The sequence below is a fragment of the Harpia harpyja genome, chromosome 2, assembly GCF_026419915.1.
Source record: "Harpia harpyja isolate bHarHar1 chromosome 2, bHarHar1 primary haplotype, whole genome shotgun sequence".
In the NCBI taxonomy this organism is placed as follows: Eukaryota; Metazoa; Chordata; class Aves; order Accipitriformes; family Accipitridae; genus Harpia; species Harpia harpyja.
Window position 1 is genome coordinate 71,614,789 of NC_068941.1, and position 25,093 is coordinate 71,639,881.

Here is a 25,093-nt window from a genome sequence, read left to right on the forward strand (position 1 = left end):
AAATCTGTATTAATGAGAAAAGAAAAAGATCTTTTGAACTATCTAACTATTCCCAGGTTAGTTTTTCCAGTCTTAATTTCTAGTGCTTTATTCAGCCACATTTCAAATATTTCAAGAGAGAGGGTTTCTCTGAATTAGTTTTTTGAGGCTGCTTCCCAGTCTAGTGCATGGCTCTTTTAAGCATATCTGAGATATTTTTCAGACTGCATTTGCTTTTCCTTTAATGACATCAAAACTTTCTTTCCCTCAGAAACCTCATTTTGTTTATATCATCTACTTTGAAGTCCTGCTAAAATAATTTCACTTTTATTAGCTGCTGCAGGTTTTTTCCCCTGCTTTTGGTGTTTCTCCTACGTTGGCCAATAATGTGATCTGAACTCCAGCAATGCCACCAAGCCCCTTTTCACAAAGATCACTTCTGATATGTGTTCTGCTTTTTTACTGAAAAAAAACCCAATATCAGAAGAGAACCCTGTATTCTAGAAGTACTTTCAGGACATAATCGCACTAGCACTCACTTCAAAAGAAATAGGCAATGAAATCTGTTCCTGATGAAAATATCAAGGACAAGTAGATTTATATTTACTACAGAGAAATGAGTTACAAAATTACAAACTTATTTTTTCTCAGCATGCAGCTCCAAGATTAGTCAAAACTTGAGCTTAGCCCTGTTGGTATTTGATAAATACGTCTTTAATGTTAAAAGTATTCCCAAGTAAAATCAGTACAATACTGATGAATTAATGTATGAATTGTATAAATGTATTAAGTAAAAAAAATGAAATAATTACATTTCTTAGGGGAAAACATCAGGCCAGATTCAACAGCATGAGAGAGAAGAGGCTGTTGCCGTGTCCCCCTATCCTATTCAGCAGAGAGGCTGAAGATGTATTCCCAGTAGGCATACGCACATAGAGCACACATATACATCACATATATACCTATATACATGGTCAGCCACACAGTTCACAGACAGCACTAACAGCCTTATCCTGCTCCCCTCTGTGGCTGAGCAGGATGGAGGTCCACTAATGAGAATATATATGTATATACACACACATATACGTACAGTGTGGATCCCTCCAGCAGCTGGGCTCAGACATTGGGCTCAGATGCCCAGTAGCTGCTCCTGGATACCAGTTTCCCCAGTTGCTGGCACCTGGGCATGAGAGCCCTCGAGGCTGCAGCCCCACTCCAGTTGCTGGTACAGACCATCTCATGCACACACACAGCTGTCCAGGACTCCCTTGGTCCCCACTAGCCAACCCCACCGTGGTGTTAACCTGTAGAGACCCACTCATATCCTGGCTCCCAGATCATGTCACCTGCTCACCAGCTCATCCAGCTTGATCTTTGCTAGCACTCACACACTCACTCACACTGCTGCAGGCCCTCCAACCCATCATCTGACCCCAGCTGCAGCACTCGTGCCCCTGTATACACCCAAGCACACACAGAATGGAGAGCCATCACCCAGGGAAGAGCTGGAAAGGAGCTTAAGAAGAAGACAAGACAGACTGCCCTGGTGAGGCACAGGGCATGGCCAGCCAAGCAAACTGACCAGCTAACTATATACATGTGACTGGGACTTTTTATCCCCTCACCCCTCTATTTTCCCACACTTGTTCCTCCCCAAATCACCTAAATCCCTCCCTTTCCCCACATTTGGTTCCCCGCTAAACGTCCCATAATAAGTCCTGTGCAATTCCCAAATGCTCTTCCCCTGCATCCCGTAATGTGTCCCCTACCCTGGGGCGGCAGCCCCCTTCAGTTCAAGCATTCACTCATCTTGATGCCCTGACATTGGGGCTGAGGCTCTCCGGGGACAGCCCCGGGAGGGGCCAGGACAGTGTGTCCCTCCCTCTCTGTCCTTAATTGGGGTTCCCGCGTACCTTTGTGCCTCTGTGCTCCTCTGGGCTTTTTGAGCTGGGCCTTTGATGGGCTGATGGCTCCTGGGGTGTCCTGGGAGCAGCCAGGGCAGGGCATTAGTTGGGCTCCCCAACCTGCCATTGTCTCTTTGTGCTCCTCTGCGGGTGGGCAGACAAGCTTTTACCACATAACCTAACAAAATCTAGCATACAGCCAGGAGCAGCATGCTTATAAAATATAAATAATTTTATTAAGTATAAATAAAATATAAACAAGTTTAGTCTAGAAGTGTATTAGCTTGTGTTTTTGTTTTCTACTCTGCTTGAAGTACATTCAGTGGTCTGCAGACACAACTAAATCATTTCAGACCGTGTCAGCTGGATATTAGCTGAATTCCAAAGCCATAAGGCATAGTAAAACTGTAAAAAGCCAATTCCTGCATTGGCCCTAGAGGAATAAGGTGCAGCAGGCATTGGATTCTCTTCTTCCTGTCTGCAGGCTATGAGGTTTTTAGACAAATTTAGTGTATAAACTTCTCCTAACTAACATTTCGCATGTGCAGGTCCACATCAGGACATTATACACTACCATTAATTATTTACAATTAAATAAAGCACCTAGTCAAAATAAAACTTCTTTTCATCAATAGCATACAAACTTACTTATATTATCTTTGAATAGTTTTCTTTAATGTCCAAATAAGTAATTTTTCAATATTGCTTCTGCGTCCCAAATTAAGATCACCCTTTTCTCATGGCCCACAAGTGCTGCAGTTGCTGAGAGAGCACTGGGTTTTCCTGTTTGCCATGAGAATTTACCATATCGATGTAACATGATGCTATCGCTTACGCTCCCTCATGCTGGCAATCCTGAATTGCACCTGCTTTTTTTCCAGGAAAGGGTTCTCTCTCTGTATCCTTTCTCTGGCTTATGCTGCAGAAACAGCACAAGGCAAGATCTGACACAAAGCGAGAATGCAGAAGAATATTAGGAAAGATATTCTTTCATGCTTTTCACAAAATGTGCCAGTTCTTAAAAGTGAGCTGGGATTTTGGATCTGACTGGAAATTTGCATCTATCTGATGCGTTCTTGGTTTGATCTTGGACTGTTATGTCTGACAAATGGGGTAATATTTGGCGATAGCCTGATTAAAGGTTATCTGTGAAGGAGCTTCTGAAAGGAAAGAGAAGATTTTGAGATGTGGGGATTCAGAGGGGGGTTGATAGACCTGTTCTTCCAAGAACTAGGAAACAGAGACTATGTGAAATAGGACGTGGTGCCCTATTGCAAGGATAAAGAGAAAAGAGACAAGCAGGAGTAGGGCAGTAGCCAGAGGACCTGAGAAGAGGCTCTGGGGAGAGCTCTCCCTGTGGAGTGGAGGGAAATGAGCGCGGAAATGAGCGCAGAAATGTCTGTAAACAAGATCCGTCCTTTGGCAGAACCAAGCAGCTCCGGAGGAGCCCAACAGATTGGCAGATCTGGGAAAAAGAGCTTGGGCTACCCTGTGTTGGAGGCAAACTGGGGTATTATGTTAAACAGCAGGCACCCAAAGGAGGCATTTGAAAGAAGCTGTTGCAGGTTTGCAGCTGTAGGAAGGAAAATTAAACACCTCAGAAACCTTGACATTGAAATTACCATCGCCGCGCCATCGTTGCTCTTTGGCTTTTACGTCACTTCTGTTTTTTGTTTTCATTTTGCAACTTTAACTTTGTGCAGTATAACTTTACCATCCCTGTTCAGCCAATTATCCCATCTAAACATGAGATAGATGCGTTTTTAATGACCCAGCAGCTTAATCATAAGAGCGCTTAGAATCATATTTGTCATTTCAACAAACTCAAACCATTCTTTTAATGTGACACTGCTTATTTGAGAGAACTTTTTCTGTTTGCCTCTGATCCTTCCACCCGCACCCTTCTGCTTTTGTAACTACTTACCCTTCTGGCTGCAATCAGCCTATGGCTACAGTGCCATTGCCTGAACAACACCACTGGGAAGCTAAACACTGTTATGTGAAATGAATTGGCAAAACATATAGAGGCTATTGAGGGTCAGAGATCTAGATTTAGGTTTTGAAAGTGGCAGTTGGTAAGATTTATAAGTCTAGTTGGTTTTGGATCTAGTGTCGCATCTGTACAACAAATATCTAATTGGCTCAGCTGCTGCGGTACAATGCCTGATCAACGCTGCTCTGGCAAAAGTCTTCAGGGTGGCTGTCATGCTGATGTCAACATGTCAGCTTGTGTCAGGGTACAAAAGGGCCCTTTTAGAGTGAGATTTATCTGGTGTTTCTCCTTCTTCCGAGGCATAGTGAGATCATGTTAGACATGCTTTACCAAAGTCTTGACCTTTTCCATCCTCAGAAAGACAGTTTGTACCTTAGTTTCTGTCACAACCCGTGCTGGACAGACCATGGAGGAGTCATGGTGAGTTCAGAATTCCCTTGGGTTAAATTAAGGTGAAACGACACCAAAAATCAGTTGATTGTTTTATTCATCGCTGAAACAGCCTGAACTTGGAAGGTGTAACAGTAGGTGGTGGGGCCTCTCACGACAGGAATTGGCATGAAACTACCTCAGTAAACCGTGTAACCCGTGGTGACCATATACATCAATTAGGGAATAAGGAGAGCCCTCCCGTTGAGTCATGAGGTTCAGAGCAGACCCCCTTGCTTCCTAGACTCCTTCTCAGAGAAGGGCCCAAGGGCAGCTGGATCCACTCCTAGTCCCAGACTTGGTCAACAGTTTTATGTCTAAAGGGATGAGGTGTCAGGATTATGAAAAAGGAGAAAGAGAAAAAGAAAAGAGACAGATTTCACCAGTCCTGGGTCCAGCATTGGTACAGCCAGTCTAGAGGTCCAGTTCTGGAGGGCGTGCACACATGGGGCTTCAATTCTTTTATCATCTCCTTGCCCCTCCTTCAGGCGGGCACTTGAACTTATTAGGCTAATTAGGTGTCATGCACGGTTTGTGCTTCAGAACCTTCAGGAAATGGGTCGGTGGGCTTGGGGGTCATTTGGGGAGTAACTTCTCCCTCCCTGCAGACATGGCCATTGTTTGATCTTTGGCCATATACAGTGAGCTGCCCTGCTCAGCGTATCAGAACAGGGAACTGTGCATCCTCTGGCACAGGCCTCCCTGTCCTGTTGCTGATTGGCTTCTCACCTACAGTTCATTGTTATGCAGAACTTGCCCCACCACAATGTTTGAGACATTAACTCTTTCAGTCTGTCACAGTTTCTTATGGGCGCTACTTTTGACACGTTTTATTTTGGAGGAGGATCAAGATAGGAATAGTTTGTGAACTGAGTATCACTGGGCTTGTTCCAGATAATTTATATAGTTCTTAAATACCTTAATGAATGAATTTTCAGATCACCCGAGTTGCCTTGTGGTTAAATTTTCTATAAGCCTAGAAAAAACACTGTACATTTCAAGTATAAACTTTGCTGATATAATACATTCCTGTAGCCACACTAAAAAAATGCTTCTATCTGATAAAACATTGACTAATGGTTTGCTGATAATTTTACTGAGTACTTTTACTACATAGCCACTGATGTCTTGCCATGGGAGGCCAATATAGGGTAAATACACATCAATGTGCATTGATTAAACACCAAATACATGTGTTTTTTTTGAATAAAACTAGATGTTTAGTCCAAAATCACTAATTTTAATTCGTAGTGGGAGAAATTAATTTGGTATTGCAAACCATGTGAATTGCATAATTATCATTTGGCTCTGTTTTCTGCAAATATGCAAGTCATAAGAAGGCCTATGTTTCAATCACATACATCAGAACAAACATTAGATATAGCAAATTTAAATCAACCTTAGGTATGCAGCTTTGGAAGAAGGGAGTGCAAAAAATTAAAAGTTAATTTTCATAAACCTTAAAAGCATTAAAGACTGAAAAACCACAAGCTTCAGAACCTATTGTCTCAAGTCTCTAACCCGCACCCTTCTGTCCTGGTCAGTACGTTTCTGTTCATAATGGCAAATTATCAAGGTCCACTTACCAAACAAAGCCTCTCATCCCTTAGAAAAGCTCTGCCACATACACAGACAACTTTCCAAGGCTCTTCAACAGCACAAATTTTCACTGAAATTAAGGGCTGTCTCAAGCATCACCACACGTCAGGGTACCAAGAAGAGTGAAAAAGTTTTTCCTGGTGTCTAATGTGAGCTCACAAACCTCAGACTGGGGCCACTGAACTTTGTTAAATTGTCTGCCCCTACTAAGAGTTTGGTTCCTTTATCTCTGTTACTGCCCTTCAGGTGGGCTGCCATTAGCTCATCCCTTAGCGATGGCCCAGACTAAACAAGCCCAGCTCTCCTTGTTGGCCATGTGCTCTCATCCCTGGTAGTCTTCATGGCCTTCTGCTGAACCCTCGTCAGTTCCTCCACATCCCTGGGAGGGCCCCAAGACTGTCCCGAGTAGATAGAGAGAGTAACTCGCTCAGCTTGCTGGCCTTGGCCCAGTAGGCAGTTTATTTTATACGCAGTAAGAATTCTTTGTTGGCTTATATTAGCTTGACATCCACTGTAACCCCACACCCTTTTCGGCAGTGCTGCAACTCAGCCAGTCGCTTCCCAGCTGGTACTGGGACAAGGGATGATTTCTTCCCAGATGCAGAATATTGCAATTCTTGTTGAGCTTCGTGAGGTGTCTGTTGGCCCAGATTTCATTATTAATCTGGCCTAGATTAGGTTATTAAATGAAGGCCATTTGTTAAATTCTCCTACTGTTTTGATCAAAGCCCTATTATACTTAAATGAAAAATTAGGAACTGGACTGGGCTATGAAAAGCCACTGTGGGTTTCGTTTGTGGGATTTTTGGTAGACTTAGCTTTAAAGTATATGCATGCTATTTCAAAATTATGTATGTGTTCTTCTATTAAGTTCTGTGTTTATGGAAAATTTAAATTTTCAGTCAGAATAAAAGTCACATGCAAAAAGAGAAAGTATTATCAGTTGGAGATAATTAAGTCAATGGACATGAACATATATCTAAATTGAAGCAGAATGAAAACTGACAGCATATAAAGCATGGGATGGAGAACCTGTCATGCAAAAGCCTATAATTAAAACATATTTAAAATTGCCAAAGCTCCTAATACAGCTTTATCCATCATACAAAATTGTTTGTTATGCAGACAAATGTCTGAGCTTTGAGTTTGTTTCTCCTTCATTCGCTTTCCTACTTTTCACTATTTCTCCTTTTTTGTGTCTTTTGGGGTTTGCCTCTTGTCTAAAAGGGGCATCGATTAGGTAGTAAAGAAGAACCCACCTATTGCAGTATTAGAAATACTGAAGAAAAGACAGCTTAGACAGCATGAAGCTTGTAAATAATTTACAAGTTTTGGAGTGGTTCATAAGACCATGTGCTGGAGGTGTAATTTCCCAGCAGTAAAATTGCAAGCAAGAGAGATCATCAAAAGGCAGAATCATATTTATTATTCCCTGCCTCATTTTTCTGTCAGTTTATATTATTTTCTCTTTAAAGGAGGGAGCACTGGATTTGGGAAAAACCGTTCAAGATTAACTTTTCCTCCTTTTATTCTCCAGAAGGAAAATATAATACATCATTAATGCAATTTTAAAAGACTGTCAAACAGAATTTTTCTGTAACAAAATAAATTATATACAGTGGAGGAAAAAAGAATATAGGAAATGGTTTAAATAAGGCTCACATTTTTCATTCAAACTATTTAATTATTTTGCTCTCTTTTATAAGAGTTTAATGAAAGGTTAGAAAGATTTTTTTAATCATAATTGATACAATGGAAGAAGTCAGCAATAGCTTGACGTAAAGCCATGGGGCATACTTAACAATTAAAATATTAAATCTCTTTCACTGAACTAGAGAAATCTCCTGATAAACACAATAAATCCAGATTTATGAGTCAAGAAAAGAGCAGTCTTGGAGATAAATGATGTTGACTACATATATATTTAGACTAAAATTATTAAGAACAGAAGTGTTCACTGTCTTGTAGAGTCTCAGAGGAAAGATCCAAGCTAAAGAAAGAAAAGTTTGAACTGATATTTCTGATAAGAGTAATTGGCCAGCATTACAGATTTTTAATTAATGTCATTAAGATACCATTACTACAGACTGCCAAGGATGGAAAAGGTAAGGTGTTACTGGCAATGCTGTGGTAAAGAGCAGAGGAAAATACAGATGGTCAACCTACATAAACTCAAGAGGTCATTCCTGGCTCTTCTAATATGTTATTCTGTGAAAGTAGGTTACCTTTTTCAAGCAATGTTTCTTTCAAACAGTATGGTGAAACTGGAGTTCATTAAGTGACAGAAAAAGGTACTACCTTTAAATGAGGTGTTCAGATCATGTATTTCTCTAAAAACAGGCTGCTAACTTATTTTGAACTTACAAAGCATAAATCAGACAAATTTTTCCAGGGTACCTTTAATTCCCCTCTAACATCACGACGTTTAAATGCAATCAGGAAATGGGAGTCTTACTCTTCACAGCTTCAGACTAAGGACTCACACAGTTGGAGTTTCTGGCATTTCCTGTAAAAAAGGGGAGAGCACTCTTTGCAAAATGAGCATAGCGTGAATTTCTTTCTCATCCAAGGGAAAGGTAGGAGAATCACTACATGTTAATAAGCTATAGAGTTAGATGAACTTAAATGCACATTCAGTCACTCATTATTTATTAAGTGTCTCAGAAAAATTTAAAAAAAAACCCCAAATCAGAGTTGTATGAATTCAAATAAACAGGTTTTCTTTTTAGTTCACTCAAAATATGCCTAGCTTTTTGTCTGAAAAGAAATTACCCGCAAAACAGGAAGAAGCCACGGCTTCTTTTTCTGAATTCTAAAATACTGCATTGTCCTTTCACACTCCCACCCATTTCAGGGAGAAGGCTGCACTCTTCCTCCTTGGGCAGGTCTGGGAATGATGTAGAGTATATACTGATGTATGCTTGGAAGAGGAGCTTATGAAATACCTTTGTTACATTTTCTACATTGAATAACTATAATGTTACATCAGTGAGTTTCTGAACACTTCACTGATGTTTTCTTTATTGTGCTTCAAATACAAGTAAAAATACTGCTTTTTTGCATGCACTTATAAAACTCCAGAAGGCTTCAGATAAAAAGAAAGGCGGCGTAGTAAACCTGCTAGGGACCACAGAGACATGAGACCATCTGACTACAGTCTTTTGGGGAGCTGGTAAAGCAGAGAGAGATGTTTTAGAATGCCTTCACACCCAAATACATGACAGGAGATGCCACCTCAATTAACAGTTTGCTCCTTACCCGATGAAGGGTAGAGATGCTAGATTCATTTCACTCTTCCTCCCATTCCCCAAAGGCTTTGGTTTGAAAAGCAGTGTGGCCCAGCAGTCAGTACTTATCTGGTCTTACAGAGAACTGTGCTCTAGTTCTGCCTCCATCAGTGACAGCCTCTGTGACCAGGAACAAGTAATTTTGTACGTCTGTCTCCATGACTGCTGTTTGTCTGTCTGTTCTGATCAAACAGGATTTTTTCTTACTACGTGTTTGCACATGCTTAGTTATGGTGAAGAGCTGATTTCGGCTGAGGATAAGTGACATAAATCAAAATAATCCTAGATCTACAGATCTGATGTTTTTTCCAGGCAGTGCATTCATCTCTCAATTAGCAAGATTACACTATTTGTTTCTTAGCAGAAGTTGTCACAACTATGAATATCTCAGTGTTCCTTATTTGATCTAATAGAAATATCATTTGCTGTCACAGGAAAAGCTGTTATTACACTGGTAAATGATGTTACACTATTCTTTATCTTCATTTAAAGCTATTTCCTTTCCCCAGTTTAGGACTAGGAGCACACAGGTTTGAGCCATCAGTCCAAATAGCATAGCAATAGACAAAAATAAGTGTATGAACCTTAACACTTAATTTGTCTTTTCTTACTTACCTTTGTTTCTAGAAATACTTTCCTTTTCAAGAGCTTGCCAGGCTTTTTTCACCCTCTGTGTTAAAGAAGGAATTAAGGCAAAAAGGAATTAAGGCAAAAAGGAATTAAGTGCATTGCCTGAAGTCATCTGCTCAGTCTGACAAATTCAGGACTAGAAGTTGGCTGTCTGGTCTTTGATGTTTATGTGTGACTTAGTAAACAATACAGTATTCCTTCTGCTTTTCCTACCTCTTTACCCAAGTCATTTTTGGGGAAGTCACTGCTCTAATCCTCTTTTTTCTTCTCCTTCACTTCCTTTTATTTTCTTTGTAATTGCTCTGCTCTGACACTTTCTGCTCTTTCTTTCTTACATATTTCAGTTTATGAAAAAGTTGTAAGAGGCAGAAGGATCTGCAAGGTTTGAATAAGATCTTCTGTGGCAGGATCTTTTAGATTAATTGAATATAACTCTTCCGGTAGAATGTTCTGCATGTTATATCAGTAATATCTAACTGCAAATGCAGTTTACATTCCTGCTTTGTTTCCATACCATACAAATGCTGCTTGCAGCTGCGGGACCAACTACCCATGGCCCACAGCGACACTGGTAGCTCCACGCACTGCAGCACAGTGGTTGCTGCTCACGTCTGTCACTCAGGTCTCAAGACTGAAGTTGAGATATATGGCACAGAAGAAATTTTTGTCCCATGGGAACTCTTTAGGAAGGTACTTCAACGTGATAAACATTTAATGCATTAATATTTGGTTGAAAGTGAAAAATCGGACATGGTAAGCTCTCAGAGTCAAATACATATTCTGTATGGTCTCATGAACAGATGATTTGAGTGGACCAGATTGGATGGTATTAATCTCTTGTCTTTCACTTTTTTTCAGGAATGCCCCAGTGGCGTTGTCAATGAAGAAACCTTTAAAGAGATTTACTCTCAGTTCTTTCCACAGGGAGGTGAGTACTTGGCAGACGTAATTAGTACTACAGAGAACAGTTATGTTTGTCAGTTCCTAAGTCTGACAAAAGAGCCTGTTGTTCAAATGAACAAGATTGTTGTCTCAAGCTCTTGTCTGAACTCATGGGTACTTCTTTGATGGCTGGACACATTTTAAAGTGTATCTTTCTGAATGAAATGCAATGATACCTACAAGAAATCAGTCTTCTATTATGAAGTTACTACCTGTGTTTGGGTACCTTTGAAAACCAGGTTTCTCTGAGTAGGATATTTCTTTTTAAACTTTCTACACAGTCTTCACCATTCTCTTTTATTCCACAAAATCTTTCACAGTAGGAATGAAAACCATAGGAGGCACTACAGGTACCCTGTAATATCGATGGCAGAACCCCCTTGACTTCTGTGGGCTTTCTCTACTTGAACGAGGGCTTTTTTTGCTAACTTTAATTTCAATTAATTAATTTCCAGGCGTTTCATTAATTTCATTAATTCATAAATTTCATTTATCTTCATTACCTGTTAGTGCAATGAAGGTAACACAAAACAGTTTTTTGCCTTGAACCTTGGATTTTCTTTTAATTTGAATTGGTTTTCCTCTCTTTTCTTCCTTTTGCTTTTACCATTCAGTCCTCCCTCTTCATATTCTCCTACAGCTCTTCAATCCTGCCTCTTCATCTTCTCCCACAGCTCTTGAGATTTGCATGTTTCCCTGGGACTGTTCATAGCTCTTTCTTTTCACTTGTATTAAAAAAACCCCCACACTTAATTGGTAGGAACAAAATGTCTCTCAATCAGTTTTATTTTGAATAAAGACCTAGAAAGTAAAGAGAAAGTAAAGAGCAGCATTCAGTGTGGATTACCATCACTGAAATCCTTAACAAGTAGGCACACTCAATAGGGAAGAACAAAAGGCTAAAAGAGTTGACCTGCCTACTGATTATTTCTATATCTAAGCTTTTAAACCAGGCTAACAATTACAGTTTCAGATACTATATTTTTTAGTTGCCCTGGCTAGTGAAAATAATTCTCTGCCTGTGATTTACTACACCTTTACTACACTTAAAGTAATAATAAAAAAAAATTATATTTCCTATTGCTACACTCAAAATTGTTTGTGGGCAAAGAGAAAGCATACCTTTTCTAAAAGTAAAGCTAAAATATGTTGTGAGAATAAATGTGATCTTAAAAGCCTTATCTTTATTATTCCAGACCTAATTGTTACAGAAAGGAGAGAAGATTAATGTAGTTAAAATTGATATATACTCAATTCTCAGTTTCTACCCCCTTTCCTGGTGCTAATGCTTACCTTTCCGCTGCTCCTCTGGGCCTTTAGGGCAGTAGCATCATTTGGGGGAGGAGGTGGGGACTGCAGTGGACTGTTGGCATCTGGAGTCCTTCCCTGGGAGGATCAGGATGTTCATGTGGGTGCTTCCTTCTTCCTCACTCTAGGATTCACCCAGAGTCTTTTCTGCATGCTTGCTAACACGTTTTTACACCTTTCTTTTTCTCCATTGGTTTGCAGCTCCACATTACACCCAAATCTGTTATAGGTGGTGACTTTTATATGTGTTAGATATTATTTCTTTGCTACCCATAAAACCAGTTTTGTCCAGCTCCACGCCTGAATTTCTTTAGCTGATCACGGGTGAGTTGTTTATAGCAGTGCCAGCCTGCGCCCTGTCCCTTCTCATCCCACACCTGCTCTCCTCTGCACCGCATCCCGTCTCTCTGCTGCTTAAGGCCTCTGCTGCAGTATGAGGCAAAAAGTTCTTCTCTCCACTGCATCATTACGTTAGAGTTGTAAATACCTACTTCTACATAGAATAACTGCCTGGTTTTGCTACCTGTATAAAGCTATCGTTGCACCACACAAGTAAAACCAGTGAGCCTTAGAAACCTGATCAATTTGAGAGACTGCTGTCACAGCTAAACCTTGGGAAACAAAGCTGCAAGCTGACGAGCCTCCGTCCTTGGACAAGCTCCCTGTAACACTTGTGCCTTCTTAGCAGCAGTGGCAATACTGCGTTACTGGGGCACACGGTTATACTGTTCGCTGCAATTCCAACAATGCCATTACTCTATCTGCAACAAAGGAGCTACGCTTTTCTGAAAAAAAAATATGCTGCTTCTTCTTGCTTCATTTAACTTCAGTAAAATAGAATAAAAAGATTTTTAGCAGGGTAGAAAAGTATTGAATCCAGATAATTCACCCATCAGTAAGAGATGTTGTTGTGCACTAGTAACAGCATTTTTAGCTTTCTTAATAAAGCTGTTTCAGACTTCTCGGCAAAGAGCACCAAGAAGTGAGCATCAGAAGCTATCCCCTTCCTCTCCCCATCCTCCATGGCCTCCACGCAATGGCATGCAGCCTTAGCGGTACATAAAGACAGTACAAACAAATGTGAAAGCCTTATGTAGTTTCGTCAAAATTTCAGGAAAAATATTTAGTGGAAACGGCAGAAGAGCTGAATCTCCTTCAAAGAGTAACAGCTCACATCATTAATCCTTTAATTTCTGTGGGCCCACTGAGACTGTTTTGTGTAGGTTTTGTGCTGGTTTGTAGGTGCCTGTGTTGACTTTTGCCATTTTCTGAGACATATGGGAGCCAAAGTCTATTCTTTGCTCCTCACATTAGCCAGGGTATCTTCAAAGCCCAATTAATTGTCTGTATTTGCATAGCCCTGCATGCTAACAACAGGGTCAGATCATCATATTTAAGTGTCTATTTAAACAGCCAGACTGGAGACTTAAATCTTTGAATGTATTGCCAAAGTATTGTGTGCAGCTAAGGCCTTTAAATTTCAGTTGTGCTTAAAATATTGGGTTTATGTATGGCTGAATATTAAAGAGGAAAACAAAAGTTTGAAAGTTGTCCCTAAATTAAAATGTGTGTCATACATGTAGATCTGTGCCCCAACTGTCCATGTAATGCAAAACAGATACAACATGATGTATCTTCATAACGATTCATATCCGAGCAAACAGAATGATGTTGTGTAAGATTTTAAGCTTCAGGGTGACCAAGCAATCACCAAAAAGTCATTTTCCAATGTCACCCAGCAAGTCACTTCATCAAGCGACTTTCAAGACTATCCAGGACAAGTTACAGGAGGAGTAGAAAGAGGACAAGGGGGCTGCAAGAGTAACAAAGGAGATAACACTGGATTGCAGTAAAAGCAATGTATTTTAAAAGGCAGAAGTAGCTTTGTAAAAAGCTTTCCATGTCAAAAAGGCACTCCAGTAACTTCTTTTTAGAAAACCACTGCCATACAGGTGAATGAATCGGGCCCCTGCGTTCATGTAATGGATTGCCTGAAATATAACTTGGGATTTGTTCTTCAGCCGGGCAGGTCAGATAAGAATCCACACACTGAATAATTATTACACTCCTCCTCCATTATGAACAGAACAGCTTATGTTCATGGTTTGATAAGGCATACTCTCGGATGTATAATGACTACCATTTTTTGTCTCTGATGTTTAAAATGCTTTAATGGTGTATTTCAAAGGAATTCTAATTTAATATCTATTCCTGTCTCAACCTGTCAAAATATCAATTTAGCCTACTAGTTATGATATCAGATCCCTGAAAAGAAAACATGTTTTATTTCAAAAGTTAAGCGTTTGTCTAACAGGATTAATGTTCAAGATTTAGGTGGGGCAGGGGCAGGGAGGAATCACATTAAGTAGCTCTAATTAAAAGAATAGTGTACCTCATCTTTCCATGTTTTTGAAGGCAACATTTCAGGCCAGAATTGCCTGAACAAGCAACCCTGGAAAAGACCTGTAAATTTTTTTTTTTCAGAAGCGGTTACTAGAAGGAAAAGATTCTTCAACTAGAGATTTTTTTTTCATACCCCATCATACAAAGTAGTATATTGTATCATGTATGGGCAACAAACAATAAAAAATCTTTGTGTTAACCTTTGTGTTTTCTGTAAATCTACAGAAAATAATTAGGAATATTTCACATGTTTTTAAGAAATGAATGCTAAGAAAATGGCAAGCTGTTTAAAATTCAGTTTACAGTAATTATACCTCTATAATACATTTTTTCCCTGAAGATGGTTTGCATAGTATATTCTGTTGCACAACAGAAGTCTCAGTAGATTATAGAAAATATGACTATTAAAATCCTAAATATAAACTGAAGTCAACAAATGTACATTTTTCAGTTAAAGTGGGAATTTCTCTGCTGTGCTTAAGCAATTATGCTGATGACTGGATACATGGATGAATGAATGAATGTCTCAATAGTGGTGGTTTTTTTTTTTTTTTTTAATTCTCTGAAAATGCATTAACAGACACAGGGTTTAAAGGTTGCAGAGTTTTTTCTTGTTACAATTATTTCACGTCACATGAAATTAACATATTGAAGTAAGACCAGAGACTTTACTTACTAATATCAGGTCTGAATCTGTGAACTACAGATTTTGAGTTTTGGTATATTTGTTTCCTTGGGGTCAAGGTGGCATTTCAGGTGAGTGACCCAAGCCTATCACTCAGTTTAATTAAAAATGATGTTTTGGGCTACGACAAAAAATGTTTTTCAGGATTAATATGAAAGGTAAAATGATTTAGTGCCAAGAAATCGGAAAAAGACATCTCAGCGCTGATAAGGTTTTTCCATGATAGGAAGGGTTTTGTCCTGCAAGGGGGACACAGATTTCCTAACACTTCTCACTTTACTAGAAGTTTGTAAGGTTAATGTTAATTACCCTAAAATTAATGTAAATACATGAAATAGAAAGAGAAAAGCAATGAATATTAAAAGTAGACATGAGCCTACATTAATTTGCTTGATTTTGAGGGAGGGAAAAGACACTTAGGAAAGCTGACTTCCTGTAATGCCGGCAGCTTGTACCTCACATCAACAGGGCAGTCTCTGGAGAAGTTCTCTCTTCGCAATATATTACTCCTGGAGCAGGTTGTGCCTCTCAGAAGGCATTCAGTGGAAATGGAAAGATGGATCTTTACAAAAACTGAGAGGCTTGACAGATTTATATTTATTGTGTTTCTAAAATGAGTAGATATGCACTAGTCAGTAGATTTGAAAAGCACACAAACAATTAGTAAAGGGATCACTTATTTAAGGTCATCCTTCGGAGTCTTATTAACCACTTCAGTTAGTCACAACCAGTTTTTCCAAGGTTTTTAAGCACATAGTCCTCATACGATGTTCATGGGAATAAAGCAGCAACCCAGCTTTAAGAATCTGCTTCTCCGGACAGGATTTTATCTCACTTGTGGATGAGCACGTGACCCAAGTACAGCAGCAGCTTTCCGATAAGCTCAGCTTCAACCTGGGTAACTGGCCTGTCTTCAGAGTAAAAACGATATACCAGATGCACAGATGGTACTATCTGCTTCCCCCATGTAAAGTGAACAAATGAATGCATTTTTCTTCTTTAACATATGAGATAGATCCCCTGTCATGGTCATTTAACTGATAAAGTAGCATTACCATTAACACAGGTTGTTTCAGAGTACAGTAACATGACTTCTTTGCTATTCATTCAGATATCGATGATTAGCAGAAATGCAAATGAAAATGAATATTCTAGACCAGAATTTTAGATTTTCTGTTCCTAACAGTGTAGCTACCCACATACTTGCACTTATAATTTATCCCTCCTCCCCTGCCAAAAAAGAAGTTTAAACTGAATTGAAAATTTAGTCTTGCTGCCAAATTTTGGTATCAAAATATATCTTGGTATCAATTTTTTTCATGAAATTAAATGAAATAAGGTGTGCTTACTATGAATTATTTTTACTGTTTTAAATTGTAGATTCCACAACTTATGCACATTTTCTGTTTAATGCATTTGACACTGATCACAATGGATCTGTAAGTTTTGAGGTAAGTGATGCTGTTACTTCATTCTCTGCAATTGAATATTTTGCTATTCCTTGTAATTAAGTCCAGTTTGGTGGCTTTTATTATATGGCTCACATTATGAAAAATTTAGCTTATGTGACTCAAGTTTCAGTATCTTCCAATGTATTAACAAAAGTAATTATTATTATTTTACACTTGCATACCCCAAAATGGTAACTCAGACTGTGCTGCTATGTAGTATTTTTATAAATCTGTTCATTTAAAAGGTAACTCAATTTATATGCAAGTTGCATAAAATAATCCTTATCTTCCTCCCTGCCTCTGCAAGGTGAGAAGGACTCTGAACTACAACTAATGTTATGGGGATGACTCAGCCAAAATAGGATTGCTCACACACTCTATTAGTTTCCAAGAGAAGGCTCCACAAAAACAGGCTTGAAAGCAAATGTATTTCAAAGCAGAAGAGTTTGAAACTCATTCTTCCTCCATTTAACTGCCCAATCTGTTTTCAAAATTCTGCCTTTCCCTGCTAAGGCTGATGTCATCACTTGCAAAGGCTGATGTCATCAATGCAATAACATGGTATAGAGGGCAATTCACTTCAATAGTTTAGATGAAAACAGGGTGTACAAAATACTGCAAAGGAGCCGTTATTTTAAGCTATAAAATTAAAAGAATAATCTCTCAGTTCATTTGCAAAAGGATATGTTTGCTTTGGGGTTTTTTGTTTATAATGAACGAATTATATCCTTACAACTTGAGATTGGATTGGGATAAACACACCCACTTTAAATTTGTTTAAATGTCCTACACATGTTTTTATGATTTACTTGAGTGAAAGATGCTGTAAGGTCTGACGGAAATTTTTTTAAAGCATTTTCATTGCTTTATTATTGATGTAATATGGAAGGAGAAGCCTCACCAATCAGGTGCACTGTGATCAGAAATCTATACCACAACTGGGACTATAACCAGATCACCAGATTCGTTCAGATGTCAGTGATTAGCAAGGTAAGGGACTCTGGAGCACAGGTAGTTTTTTCATCAATCCTCCCAGTCAAAGGGAAGGGGTTTGAAAGGGCCAGTCGAGTCTGGTGAATCAACAAATGGTTACAGGACTGGCGCCCAGCCAGGGGTTCCGCTACTTATAGACCACAGGACTTGCTTTGAGAAACCTGGTCTACTGGGGGCTGACCAGGTTCATCTGTCAGAGAAGGGGAAGATCATCTTCAGTCATAGGCTTGCCAAGCTGCTGAAGAGGGCTTTAAACTAAAGTTGCTGGGGGCAGGGAACCTCAGTTCATCCCAATCCTACCAGTTGGATGCGAGTGCCGGCAATAGATGCCCAGAGCCTGGAGAGGGATCACAGGTCAGCGGGAGAGCACCTGAAGAGCAGCACAGAGGAATTCCAGCCAGTAAGTCGGCTTCATCAGGGGCCCAGTTTAAATGATTCTATGCAAACACATGTACCATGGGGAATAAACAAGAGGAATTAGAACTGTGCGCACACTTGCAGGGCTATGATCTTATTGGCATCACGGAGACGTGGTGGGATGGCTCCTATGACTGGAGTGTTGGAATGGAAGGATACAGGCTCTTTAGGAAGGACAGGCAGGGGAGACAAGAAGGGCGTGTCACCCTCTATGTCAATGACCAGCTGGAGTGCGTGGAGCTCCACCTGGGGATGGATGAGGAGCTGACCCAGAGTTTATGGGTCAGGATTAAAGGGAGGGCAGGGACAGGTAACATTATAGTGGAGGTCTGCTACAGGCCATTCGACCAGGAAGACCAGGAGGATGAGGCCCTCTATAGACAGCTAGGAGCAGCCTCACGTTCACAAGGCCTGGTCCTCATGGGGAACTTCAACCACCTCCATGTCTGTTGAAGGGACAACACAGCAGGGCATAAGCATTCCGGGAGGTTCCTGGAATGCATTGATGACAACTTATTTCCCCAACTGACAGAGGAGCCAATGAGGAAAGGTGCTATGCTGGACTTTGTTCTCACCAACAAGGAGGGGCTGGTGGGGAATGTGAAGCTCAAGGGCAGCCTTGGCTGCCGTGACCATGAAATGGTAGAGAGTTCAAGATCCTTCAGGAAGCAAGGAGGGCGCACAGCAAGCTCGCTGCCCTGGAATTCAGGACAGCAGACTTTGGCTGCTTCAGGGATCTGCTTGGTAGAGTACCATGGGATAAAGCCCTGGAGGGAAGAGAGGCCCAAGAAAGCTGGTTAATATTCAAGGATCACCTCCCCCAAGCTCAGGAGCGATGCATCCCAACAAAGAGGAAGTCAGGCAAAAACTCCAGGAGGCCTGCATGGATGAACAAGGAGCTCCTGGACAAACTCAAACACAAAAAGGAAGCCTACAGAGGGTGGAAGCAAGGACAGGTAGCCTGGGAGGAATACAGCGAAATTGTCTGAGCAGCCAGGGATCAGGTTAGGAAAGCTAAAGCCCTGACTGATAGAATTAAATCTGGCCAGGGACGTCAAGGGCAACAAGAAAAGCTTCTGTAGGTACATTGGTGATAAAAGGAAGACTAGAGAGAATGTGGGCCCTCTCCAGAAGGAAACGGGAGACCTGGTTACCCAGGACATGGAGAAGGCTGAGGTACTCAATGACTTTTTTGCCTCAGTCTTCACTGGCAAGTGCTCCAGCCACACCACCCAAGTTGCACAAGGCAAAGGCAGGGACTGGGAGAATGAAGAACTGCCCACTGTAGGAGAAGATCAGGTTCAAGACCATCTAAGGAACCTGAAGGTGCACAAGTCCATGGGACCTGACGAGATGCATCCGTGGGTCCTGAGAGATGTGGCGAATGAAGTGGGCTAAGCCACTATCCATCATATTTGAGAAGTTGTGGCAGTCTGGGAAAGTTCCCACTGATTGGAAAAGGGGAAACTTAACCCCCATTTTTAGAAAGGGAAAAAAGGAAGACCTGGGGAACTACAGGCCAGTCAGTTTCACCTCTGCACCCAACAAGATCATGGAGCAGATCCTCCTGGAAACTATGCTAAGGCACATGGAAAATAAGGAGGTGATTGGTGACAGCCAACATGGCTTCAATAAGGGCAAATCGTGCCTGACAAATCCGGTGGCTTTCTAGGACACGGTTACACAATTGGTGGATAAGGGAAGAGCAACAGACGTCATCTACCTGGACTTGTGCGAAGTATTTGACACTGTCTCACACAACATCCTTGTCTCTGAATTGGAGAGACATGGATTTGATGGATGGACCACTTGGTAGATAAGGAATTGGCTGGCTGGTTGCACTCAAAGAGTTGTGGTCAACGGCTCGATATCCGAGTGGAGACCAGTGATGAGTGGTGTTCCTCAGGGGTCGGTATTGGGACCAGCACTGTTTAACATCTTTGTCGGTGACATGGACCGTGGGATTCTCGAGTGCACCCTCAGCAAGTTTGCTGATGACACCAGGCTGTGTGGTGCGGTCAACACGCTGGAGGGAAGGGATGCCATCCAGAGGGACCTTGACAGGCTTGAGAGGTGGGCCTGTGCGAACCTCACAAATTTCAACAAGGCCAAGTGCAAGGTCCTGCACATGGGTCTGGGCAATCCCAAGCACAAATACAGGCTGGGTGATGAGTGGATTGAGAGCAGCCCTGTGAAGAAGGACTTGGGGGAGTTGGTTGATGAGAAGCTCAGCATGACATGGCAATGTGCATTTGCAGCCCAGAAAGTCAACCATATCCTGGGCTGCATCAAAAGAAGCGTGACCAGCAGGTCGAGGGATGTGTTTCTCCCCCTCTACTCCGCTCTGGTGAGACCCCACCTGGAGTACTGCATTCAGCTCTGGGGCCCCCAACATAAGAACGACATGGACCTGTTGGAGTCCAGAGGAGGGCCACAAAGATGATCAGAGGGCTGGAGCACCTCTCCTGTGAAGACAGGCTGAGAGAGTTGGGGTTGTTCAGCCTGGAGAAGAGAAGGCTCCAGGAAGACCTTATAGCAGCCTTCCAGTACACCTAAAGGAGGCCTACCAAAAAGCCAGAGAAGGACTTTTTACAAGTTCATGTAGTGATAGGATAAGGGTTAATGGCTTTAAACAGAAAGATAGTAGATTTAGATTAGATGTAAGGAAGAATTTCTTTACTGTGAGGGTGGTGAGGCACTGGAACAGGTTGCCCAGAGGGGCGGTAGATGCCCCATCCCTGGCAGTGTTCAAGGCCAGGTTGGATGGGGCTTTGAGCAACCTGGTCTGGTGGAAGGTGTCCCTGCCCATAGCAGGGGGGTGGAACTAGATGATCTTTAAGGTCCCTTCCAACACAAATTATTCTATAATTCTGTGATTATTTGCATTTATTTAAAAAAACATTAACCCCATCTACCTTTTTCCAGGCAGCTGAAATCAATGGGCTCCATGTGAAACTAGAAGTAGTATTGGAGGTTTTATTCACATCTTCTGTACATAGGCTATTTCTACAAGGAATCCTTCTGCTCAAGTCAGCAACAGCAGAGGCGATGAGAGAAAACATTTTTAGCATTAGTATTTGAGAAGTATTTCTGCTGTTAGCATTAAGAATACTGAGAGCAAAAGAAGCTTTTGTATCTTTCCTGGACAATTTGTTGGCATTTGTATCTCAGACAGAAAGCCTTAAGAAATGCAGTAGATATGAAGCCCTTTTTAAGGGATTTTAATATCTCAAAGTGCAGGTCTGTGTATAAAAAAGGCTTTGGAATAAAATAAATCACAAAAATAAAAGCAGCAGTGTTTTTTTTTCATTGCTGAAACAGACATTTCCAGCTTACTTCCGTTCAATATTAACTCAGAGCGATCCAGACTTTGTTATTATTTGCAATAATTTTGAATTCAACATAACTCTACTGCTGTCAAAGGACTCTTGCTTCTGTGTCCTTGTACCATGTAGCGGCATTATACTTACAAATTGTATGATAGCCATTTTAAAAGCATCCTCCTTACGTTAAAGATGTTTAGGGTTTTTTTCTAATCACGTGAAAGTAGCTGCAAAATGTGAAAGTACATATTGTGAAATGTGAAAAATACAATCATGTCATTTTTTTTCCTGCTCCTTCTTATCCTAGGTGTAACTGTGCCCTATTCTTTCTATACCAATACGTACTCTAGTTTTCTAATTTCCATTAGAAAAAAAAAAACCAAACAGCACAAAAATAGAGAAAAAGAGAGTGATTTAAAAATTTGGAGAATAAATAATCATTCATCCCAGTTTACTTTCTAAATCGAAGTGTAGGAGTAAATAAAATTTAATATAATGACCTATGATGAAAAACACTCTTTGGCTCTCTTCTATGTAAAAAGGATATGAAAATCTGAAATGGTACTGAAAGAATGTAGGTAAGAATGGCATTTTTTGTGTTGCACTCTCCTTTTTCTAATTAAGCAGTGGTAGCTGGAGTTGTGGGGAAGAAGAAAGAGAATTTGTCCTAGCTTTTTGCTCTTTTTTCCTCAAATTTTCAACCATCAAAAATGAAGTGTTAGACTTTAGCACAACTTAAACGCACACCTTCATTGGATGAGATTGCTTGGTGAGATTGCTGTGTCCTTAGAGTTTGGTCAGCCCTAAATCTGTATACTCTCTGATAGGAGTCAGGCTCTCCAACTGAAGCATTTTATGTAGCATAAAAAACAAACTCATGAAACTAGCTGCTTGAACCTACCTCTTCTTATCCCATGATTGTATCAATTTTGAGACTAACTTATTTCATAAGTTACACCAACTAGTTTTGCTTTAACATGAGGAACAAACAGAGTTTCAGAAAACCTAGTGACCCAGCTACTGAAGGGCTCTTTTGGCATATTAGTGAACTGAAGTTCTTTTTTCCATCAGACAGAAACAGATGTGAAAGCAAGGTTTCCACTTGCTGCATGAATATTGTAAATGAACCAAAATGAAGATCTGGGCCTCAAGGCTGTTTACACAGCCAGGAAAATTGATGCTAATTAACTTCAGACCTATAGTCAAAGGTAAAGCACATTGCACCCACATGCAAATATCCAAGTCAGTATCCTGAGTTTGTTATACATGCAGATTAAGGCTATTCTAAATGTGATCTTGATGAGAGGAAAGTCACTCAGTAATCCCACTAATTCTTAGTGCCTTAAAGTACAAAGCTGTGCCCAAATGCAATGGGGATGTTTAAAGATTTTTTTTAATCAAAACCAAACTTGTATTTGTTTCTCAAAAAAAAATGATTAATAATTCTTAGCAAAGCCATTGGTGATTTCCTGATTGCTTTATTCCTCAATTGTTACCTGAGAATTTTTCATTAATTAATAAATTAACAAGCATGTTAACTCAGTTTCATAGGAGAGTCTAGATCTTAAGATCAAACACAACTTTGGTATTTCTCTAATAATAACAGTGACAAACAGTCATTGTCTCCAAGGCAGTAATATGAGGGTAGCTGTTTAATGAATCATAGAATCATAGAATGGTTTGGGTTCTGAATCTCTGTGTTCAACGCAAAAAGCCTTGTTCATATCATGTAGGAAATGAGCTAATTTTTCTCAGGACAGTGGTGATCTCTCAAGCATTTTAGTACCAGCTGGTGTAAAGTAGCTACAAAGAAATATATTTCCTCTTAAGAGCAGCTCCTCCTCGGTGATCTTTGTTTTATATGTGCCAGGGCTCCACCACTTCTGTGACTCACATTCATCACTTGATTCCTTTCCAAAATCCTAAGGTCTAAATCCAAAAATGGATTTAGGTGCCTGTCTACCTACTTCTGGCCTTGAACAAGACATATAGGAACACATGATCAGGTGGAATAATTTTAAGCTTTCCTATGGATTTGAGACAGCACACTATTAAGCTTGTTAATTAATTTATTAATGAACTAGTTCTCCCCAAAGATTTACTGAGGGATAAAGCAATCAGAAAGTCATCAACAACCTTGCTAAGAGATAATTAATCACTGCTGGAAAAAAACCCAAATGCAAGTTAATCCCAGATCACAACCAGAGGCTTTATACAGCTGTGGTGCAGGACTGAAATGTGAGCAGGCTGTGATACTGAGTGCACAGAGGCTCCAATACAGGTGCAATAATGCTCCATTTTGCAACCCTTCAGTGAGACATCCCCCTTTCTTGCAGAATCAAAGTTAGGCATGGGAGAGTTTGGCATTTAATGGATGTCTTCACAGGTATTAGCATGCTTAGCAGGAAGCTAGCAAGTTAGAAATAGGAGACTGTGGAAAGGAGTAAAGGCAAGTACCAAAGCACAGACTTCTGTGCTTCTAACTTCGCTGGCACAGACTGAAGAGAAACCTGACCTAGAGTTGTGTCTCAGCCCAGATCTCCTCTGGAGTGTTAGGCTCCTTTGTGACCCTAAGTCAGATGCACCTCTCCTCATTAGGTGCTCAGCTGAGCAGGACCATCCCTCTCAGTGGCCAGTGGGGATGTAAGTGTCCAAGCAGTACTGTGAATCTTCAAAAACAAATAGGCTCTAAAAGTAGAACTCCTCTCTCCCCAGAAATCAGATGTCTAAACCAGGACTAAAAACACAACTGGGTACTCTAATACTATCATGGGGACTTGGGTTCATGCTCCTTGCTAAATGGTGTGCCTGATTCATGTGTTGTCACTGAGTTGTTGGTAACAAGCATACAGACAGATGCTCCCTCAGCTTAGCTGCTACCCTCAGCGCTGTTGCTTTACTATGGCATTCTGCACTGGATTATTAGCTTAACAGCTAGCATAGCTATCCTGCTTCTGACACACACATTGCCTCCCACCATACAGAGCATTTTTCTCTTTGAGGATCTAGCCCAAAATACCCTGTGGTTTTAGCCTATGTCCATTGAATCAGATTTTCTATTTCTGTAGGATTTTATTGCTGTATTCTTCAGTTGCATGAAACTAAGTATGTAGAAAAGATACCCCATCCTAACTAGTCCTTCTTCAGCTCATCACAACTTCCTCTTATAAGTCCTTTCTATTGTTCCTGAGATGGACTCCTGCACAACACTCAGACAAAGGCAACGCACCTGAACTGAACTATGTATGCTTCCCAAACATGTGGATGCAATATGGAAGGACATAATCCACTCTTGCAAAGTTTAGAGCACACACCTGAAAGGTTTTTGAGTCGTCTCAGCTTTTATAAGGACATTCAGTCCCATGCAAAACAGCATAAAGTCAATTTTTCTTATGCATGGCTTTTAAAACCCATGGTAGAACGGCAGCTTTGCAAATGGGGATATAAATGATGCCAGGAAGCCAGCTAAGATACAGGTGGTGCATCACAGAAAGGAAGAAAGAGAAATAATCAGGAAAAGAGAAATATATATGGTTTAGAGATTATAAATGCAAAACTGTTGCTGGTGCCAAATTAAAAATAAATTCAGAGTTCTGAAATATAATACTCCAAGAAAATCAGGTTATTGGAGACCTTTGCAAGGGACTTCAGGAAAAGCTACATCAAGAATGTAAAACAGTGTAGAAAAGATTTGAAGACGTGGTAGTGAATTAAAAAGGTTAATTACTAATGCTGTAATGTGATCAAATC

The 25,093-nt window shown here is 40.5% G+C and overlaps 1 protein-coding gene across 16 annotated transcripts in view; it reads left to right on the top strand.

The window, feature by feature from the left end:
- The window catches only part of KCNIP4 (potassium voltage-gated channel interacting protein 4), a 474,029-nt gene that overhangs the window by 440,191 nt on the left and 8,745 nt on the right, over positions 1-25,093 (top strand). For all 16 annotated transcript variants that reach the window (XM_052780348.1, XM_052780352.1, XM_052780358.1 and 13 more), the window contains 2 exons: positions 10,680-10,749; positions 16,540-16,610. In XM_052780348.1, the coding sequence (XP_052636308.1) occupies positions 10,680-10,749; positions 16,540-16,610 (141 nt within the window). The remainder of the gene's footprint in view (positions 1-10,679; positions 10,750-16,539; positions 16,611-25,093) is intronic.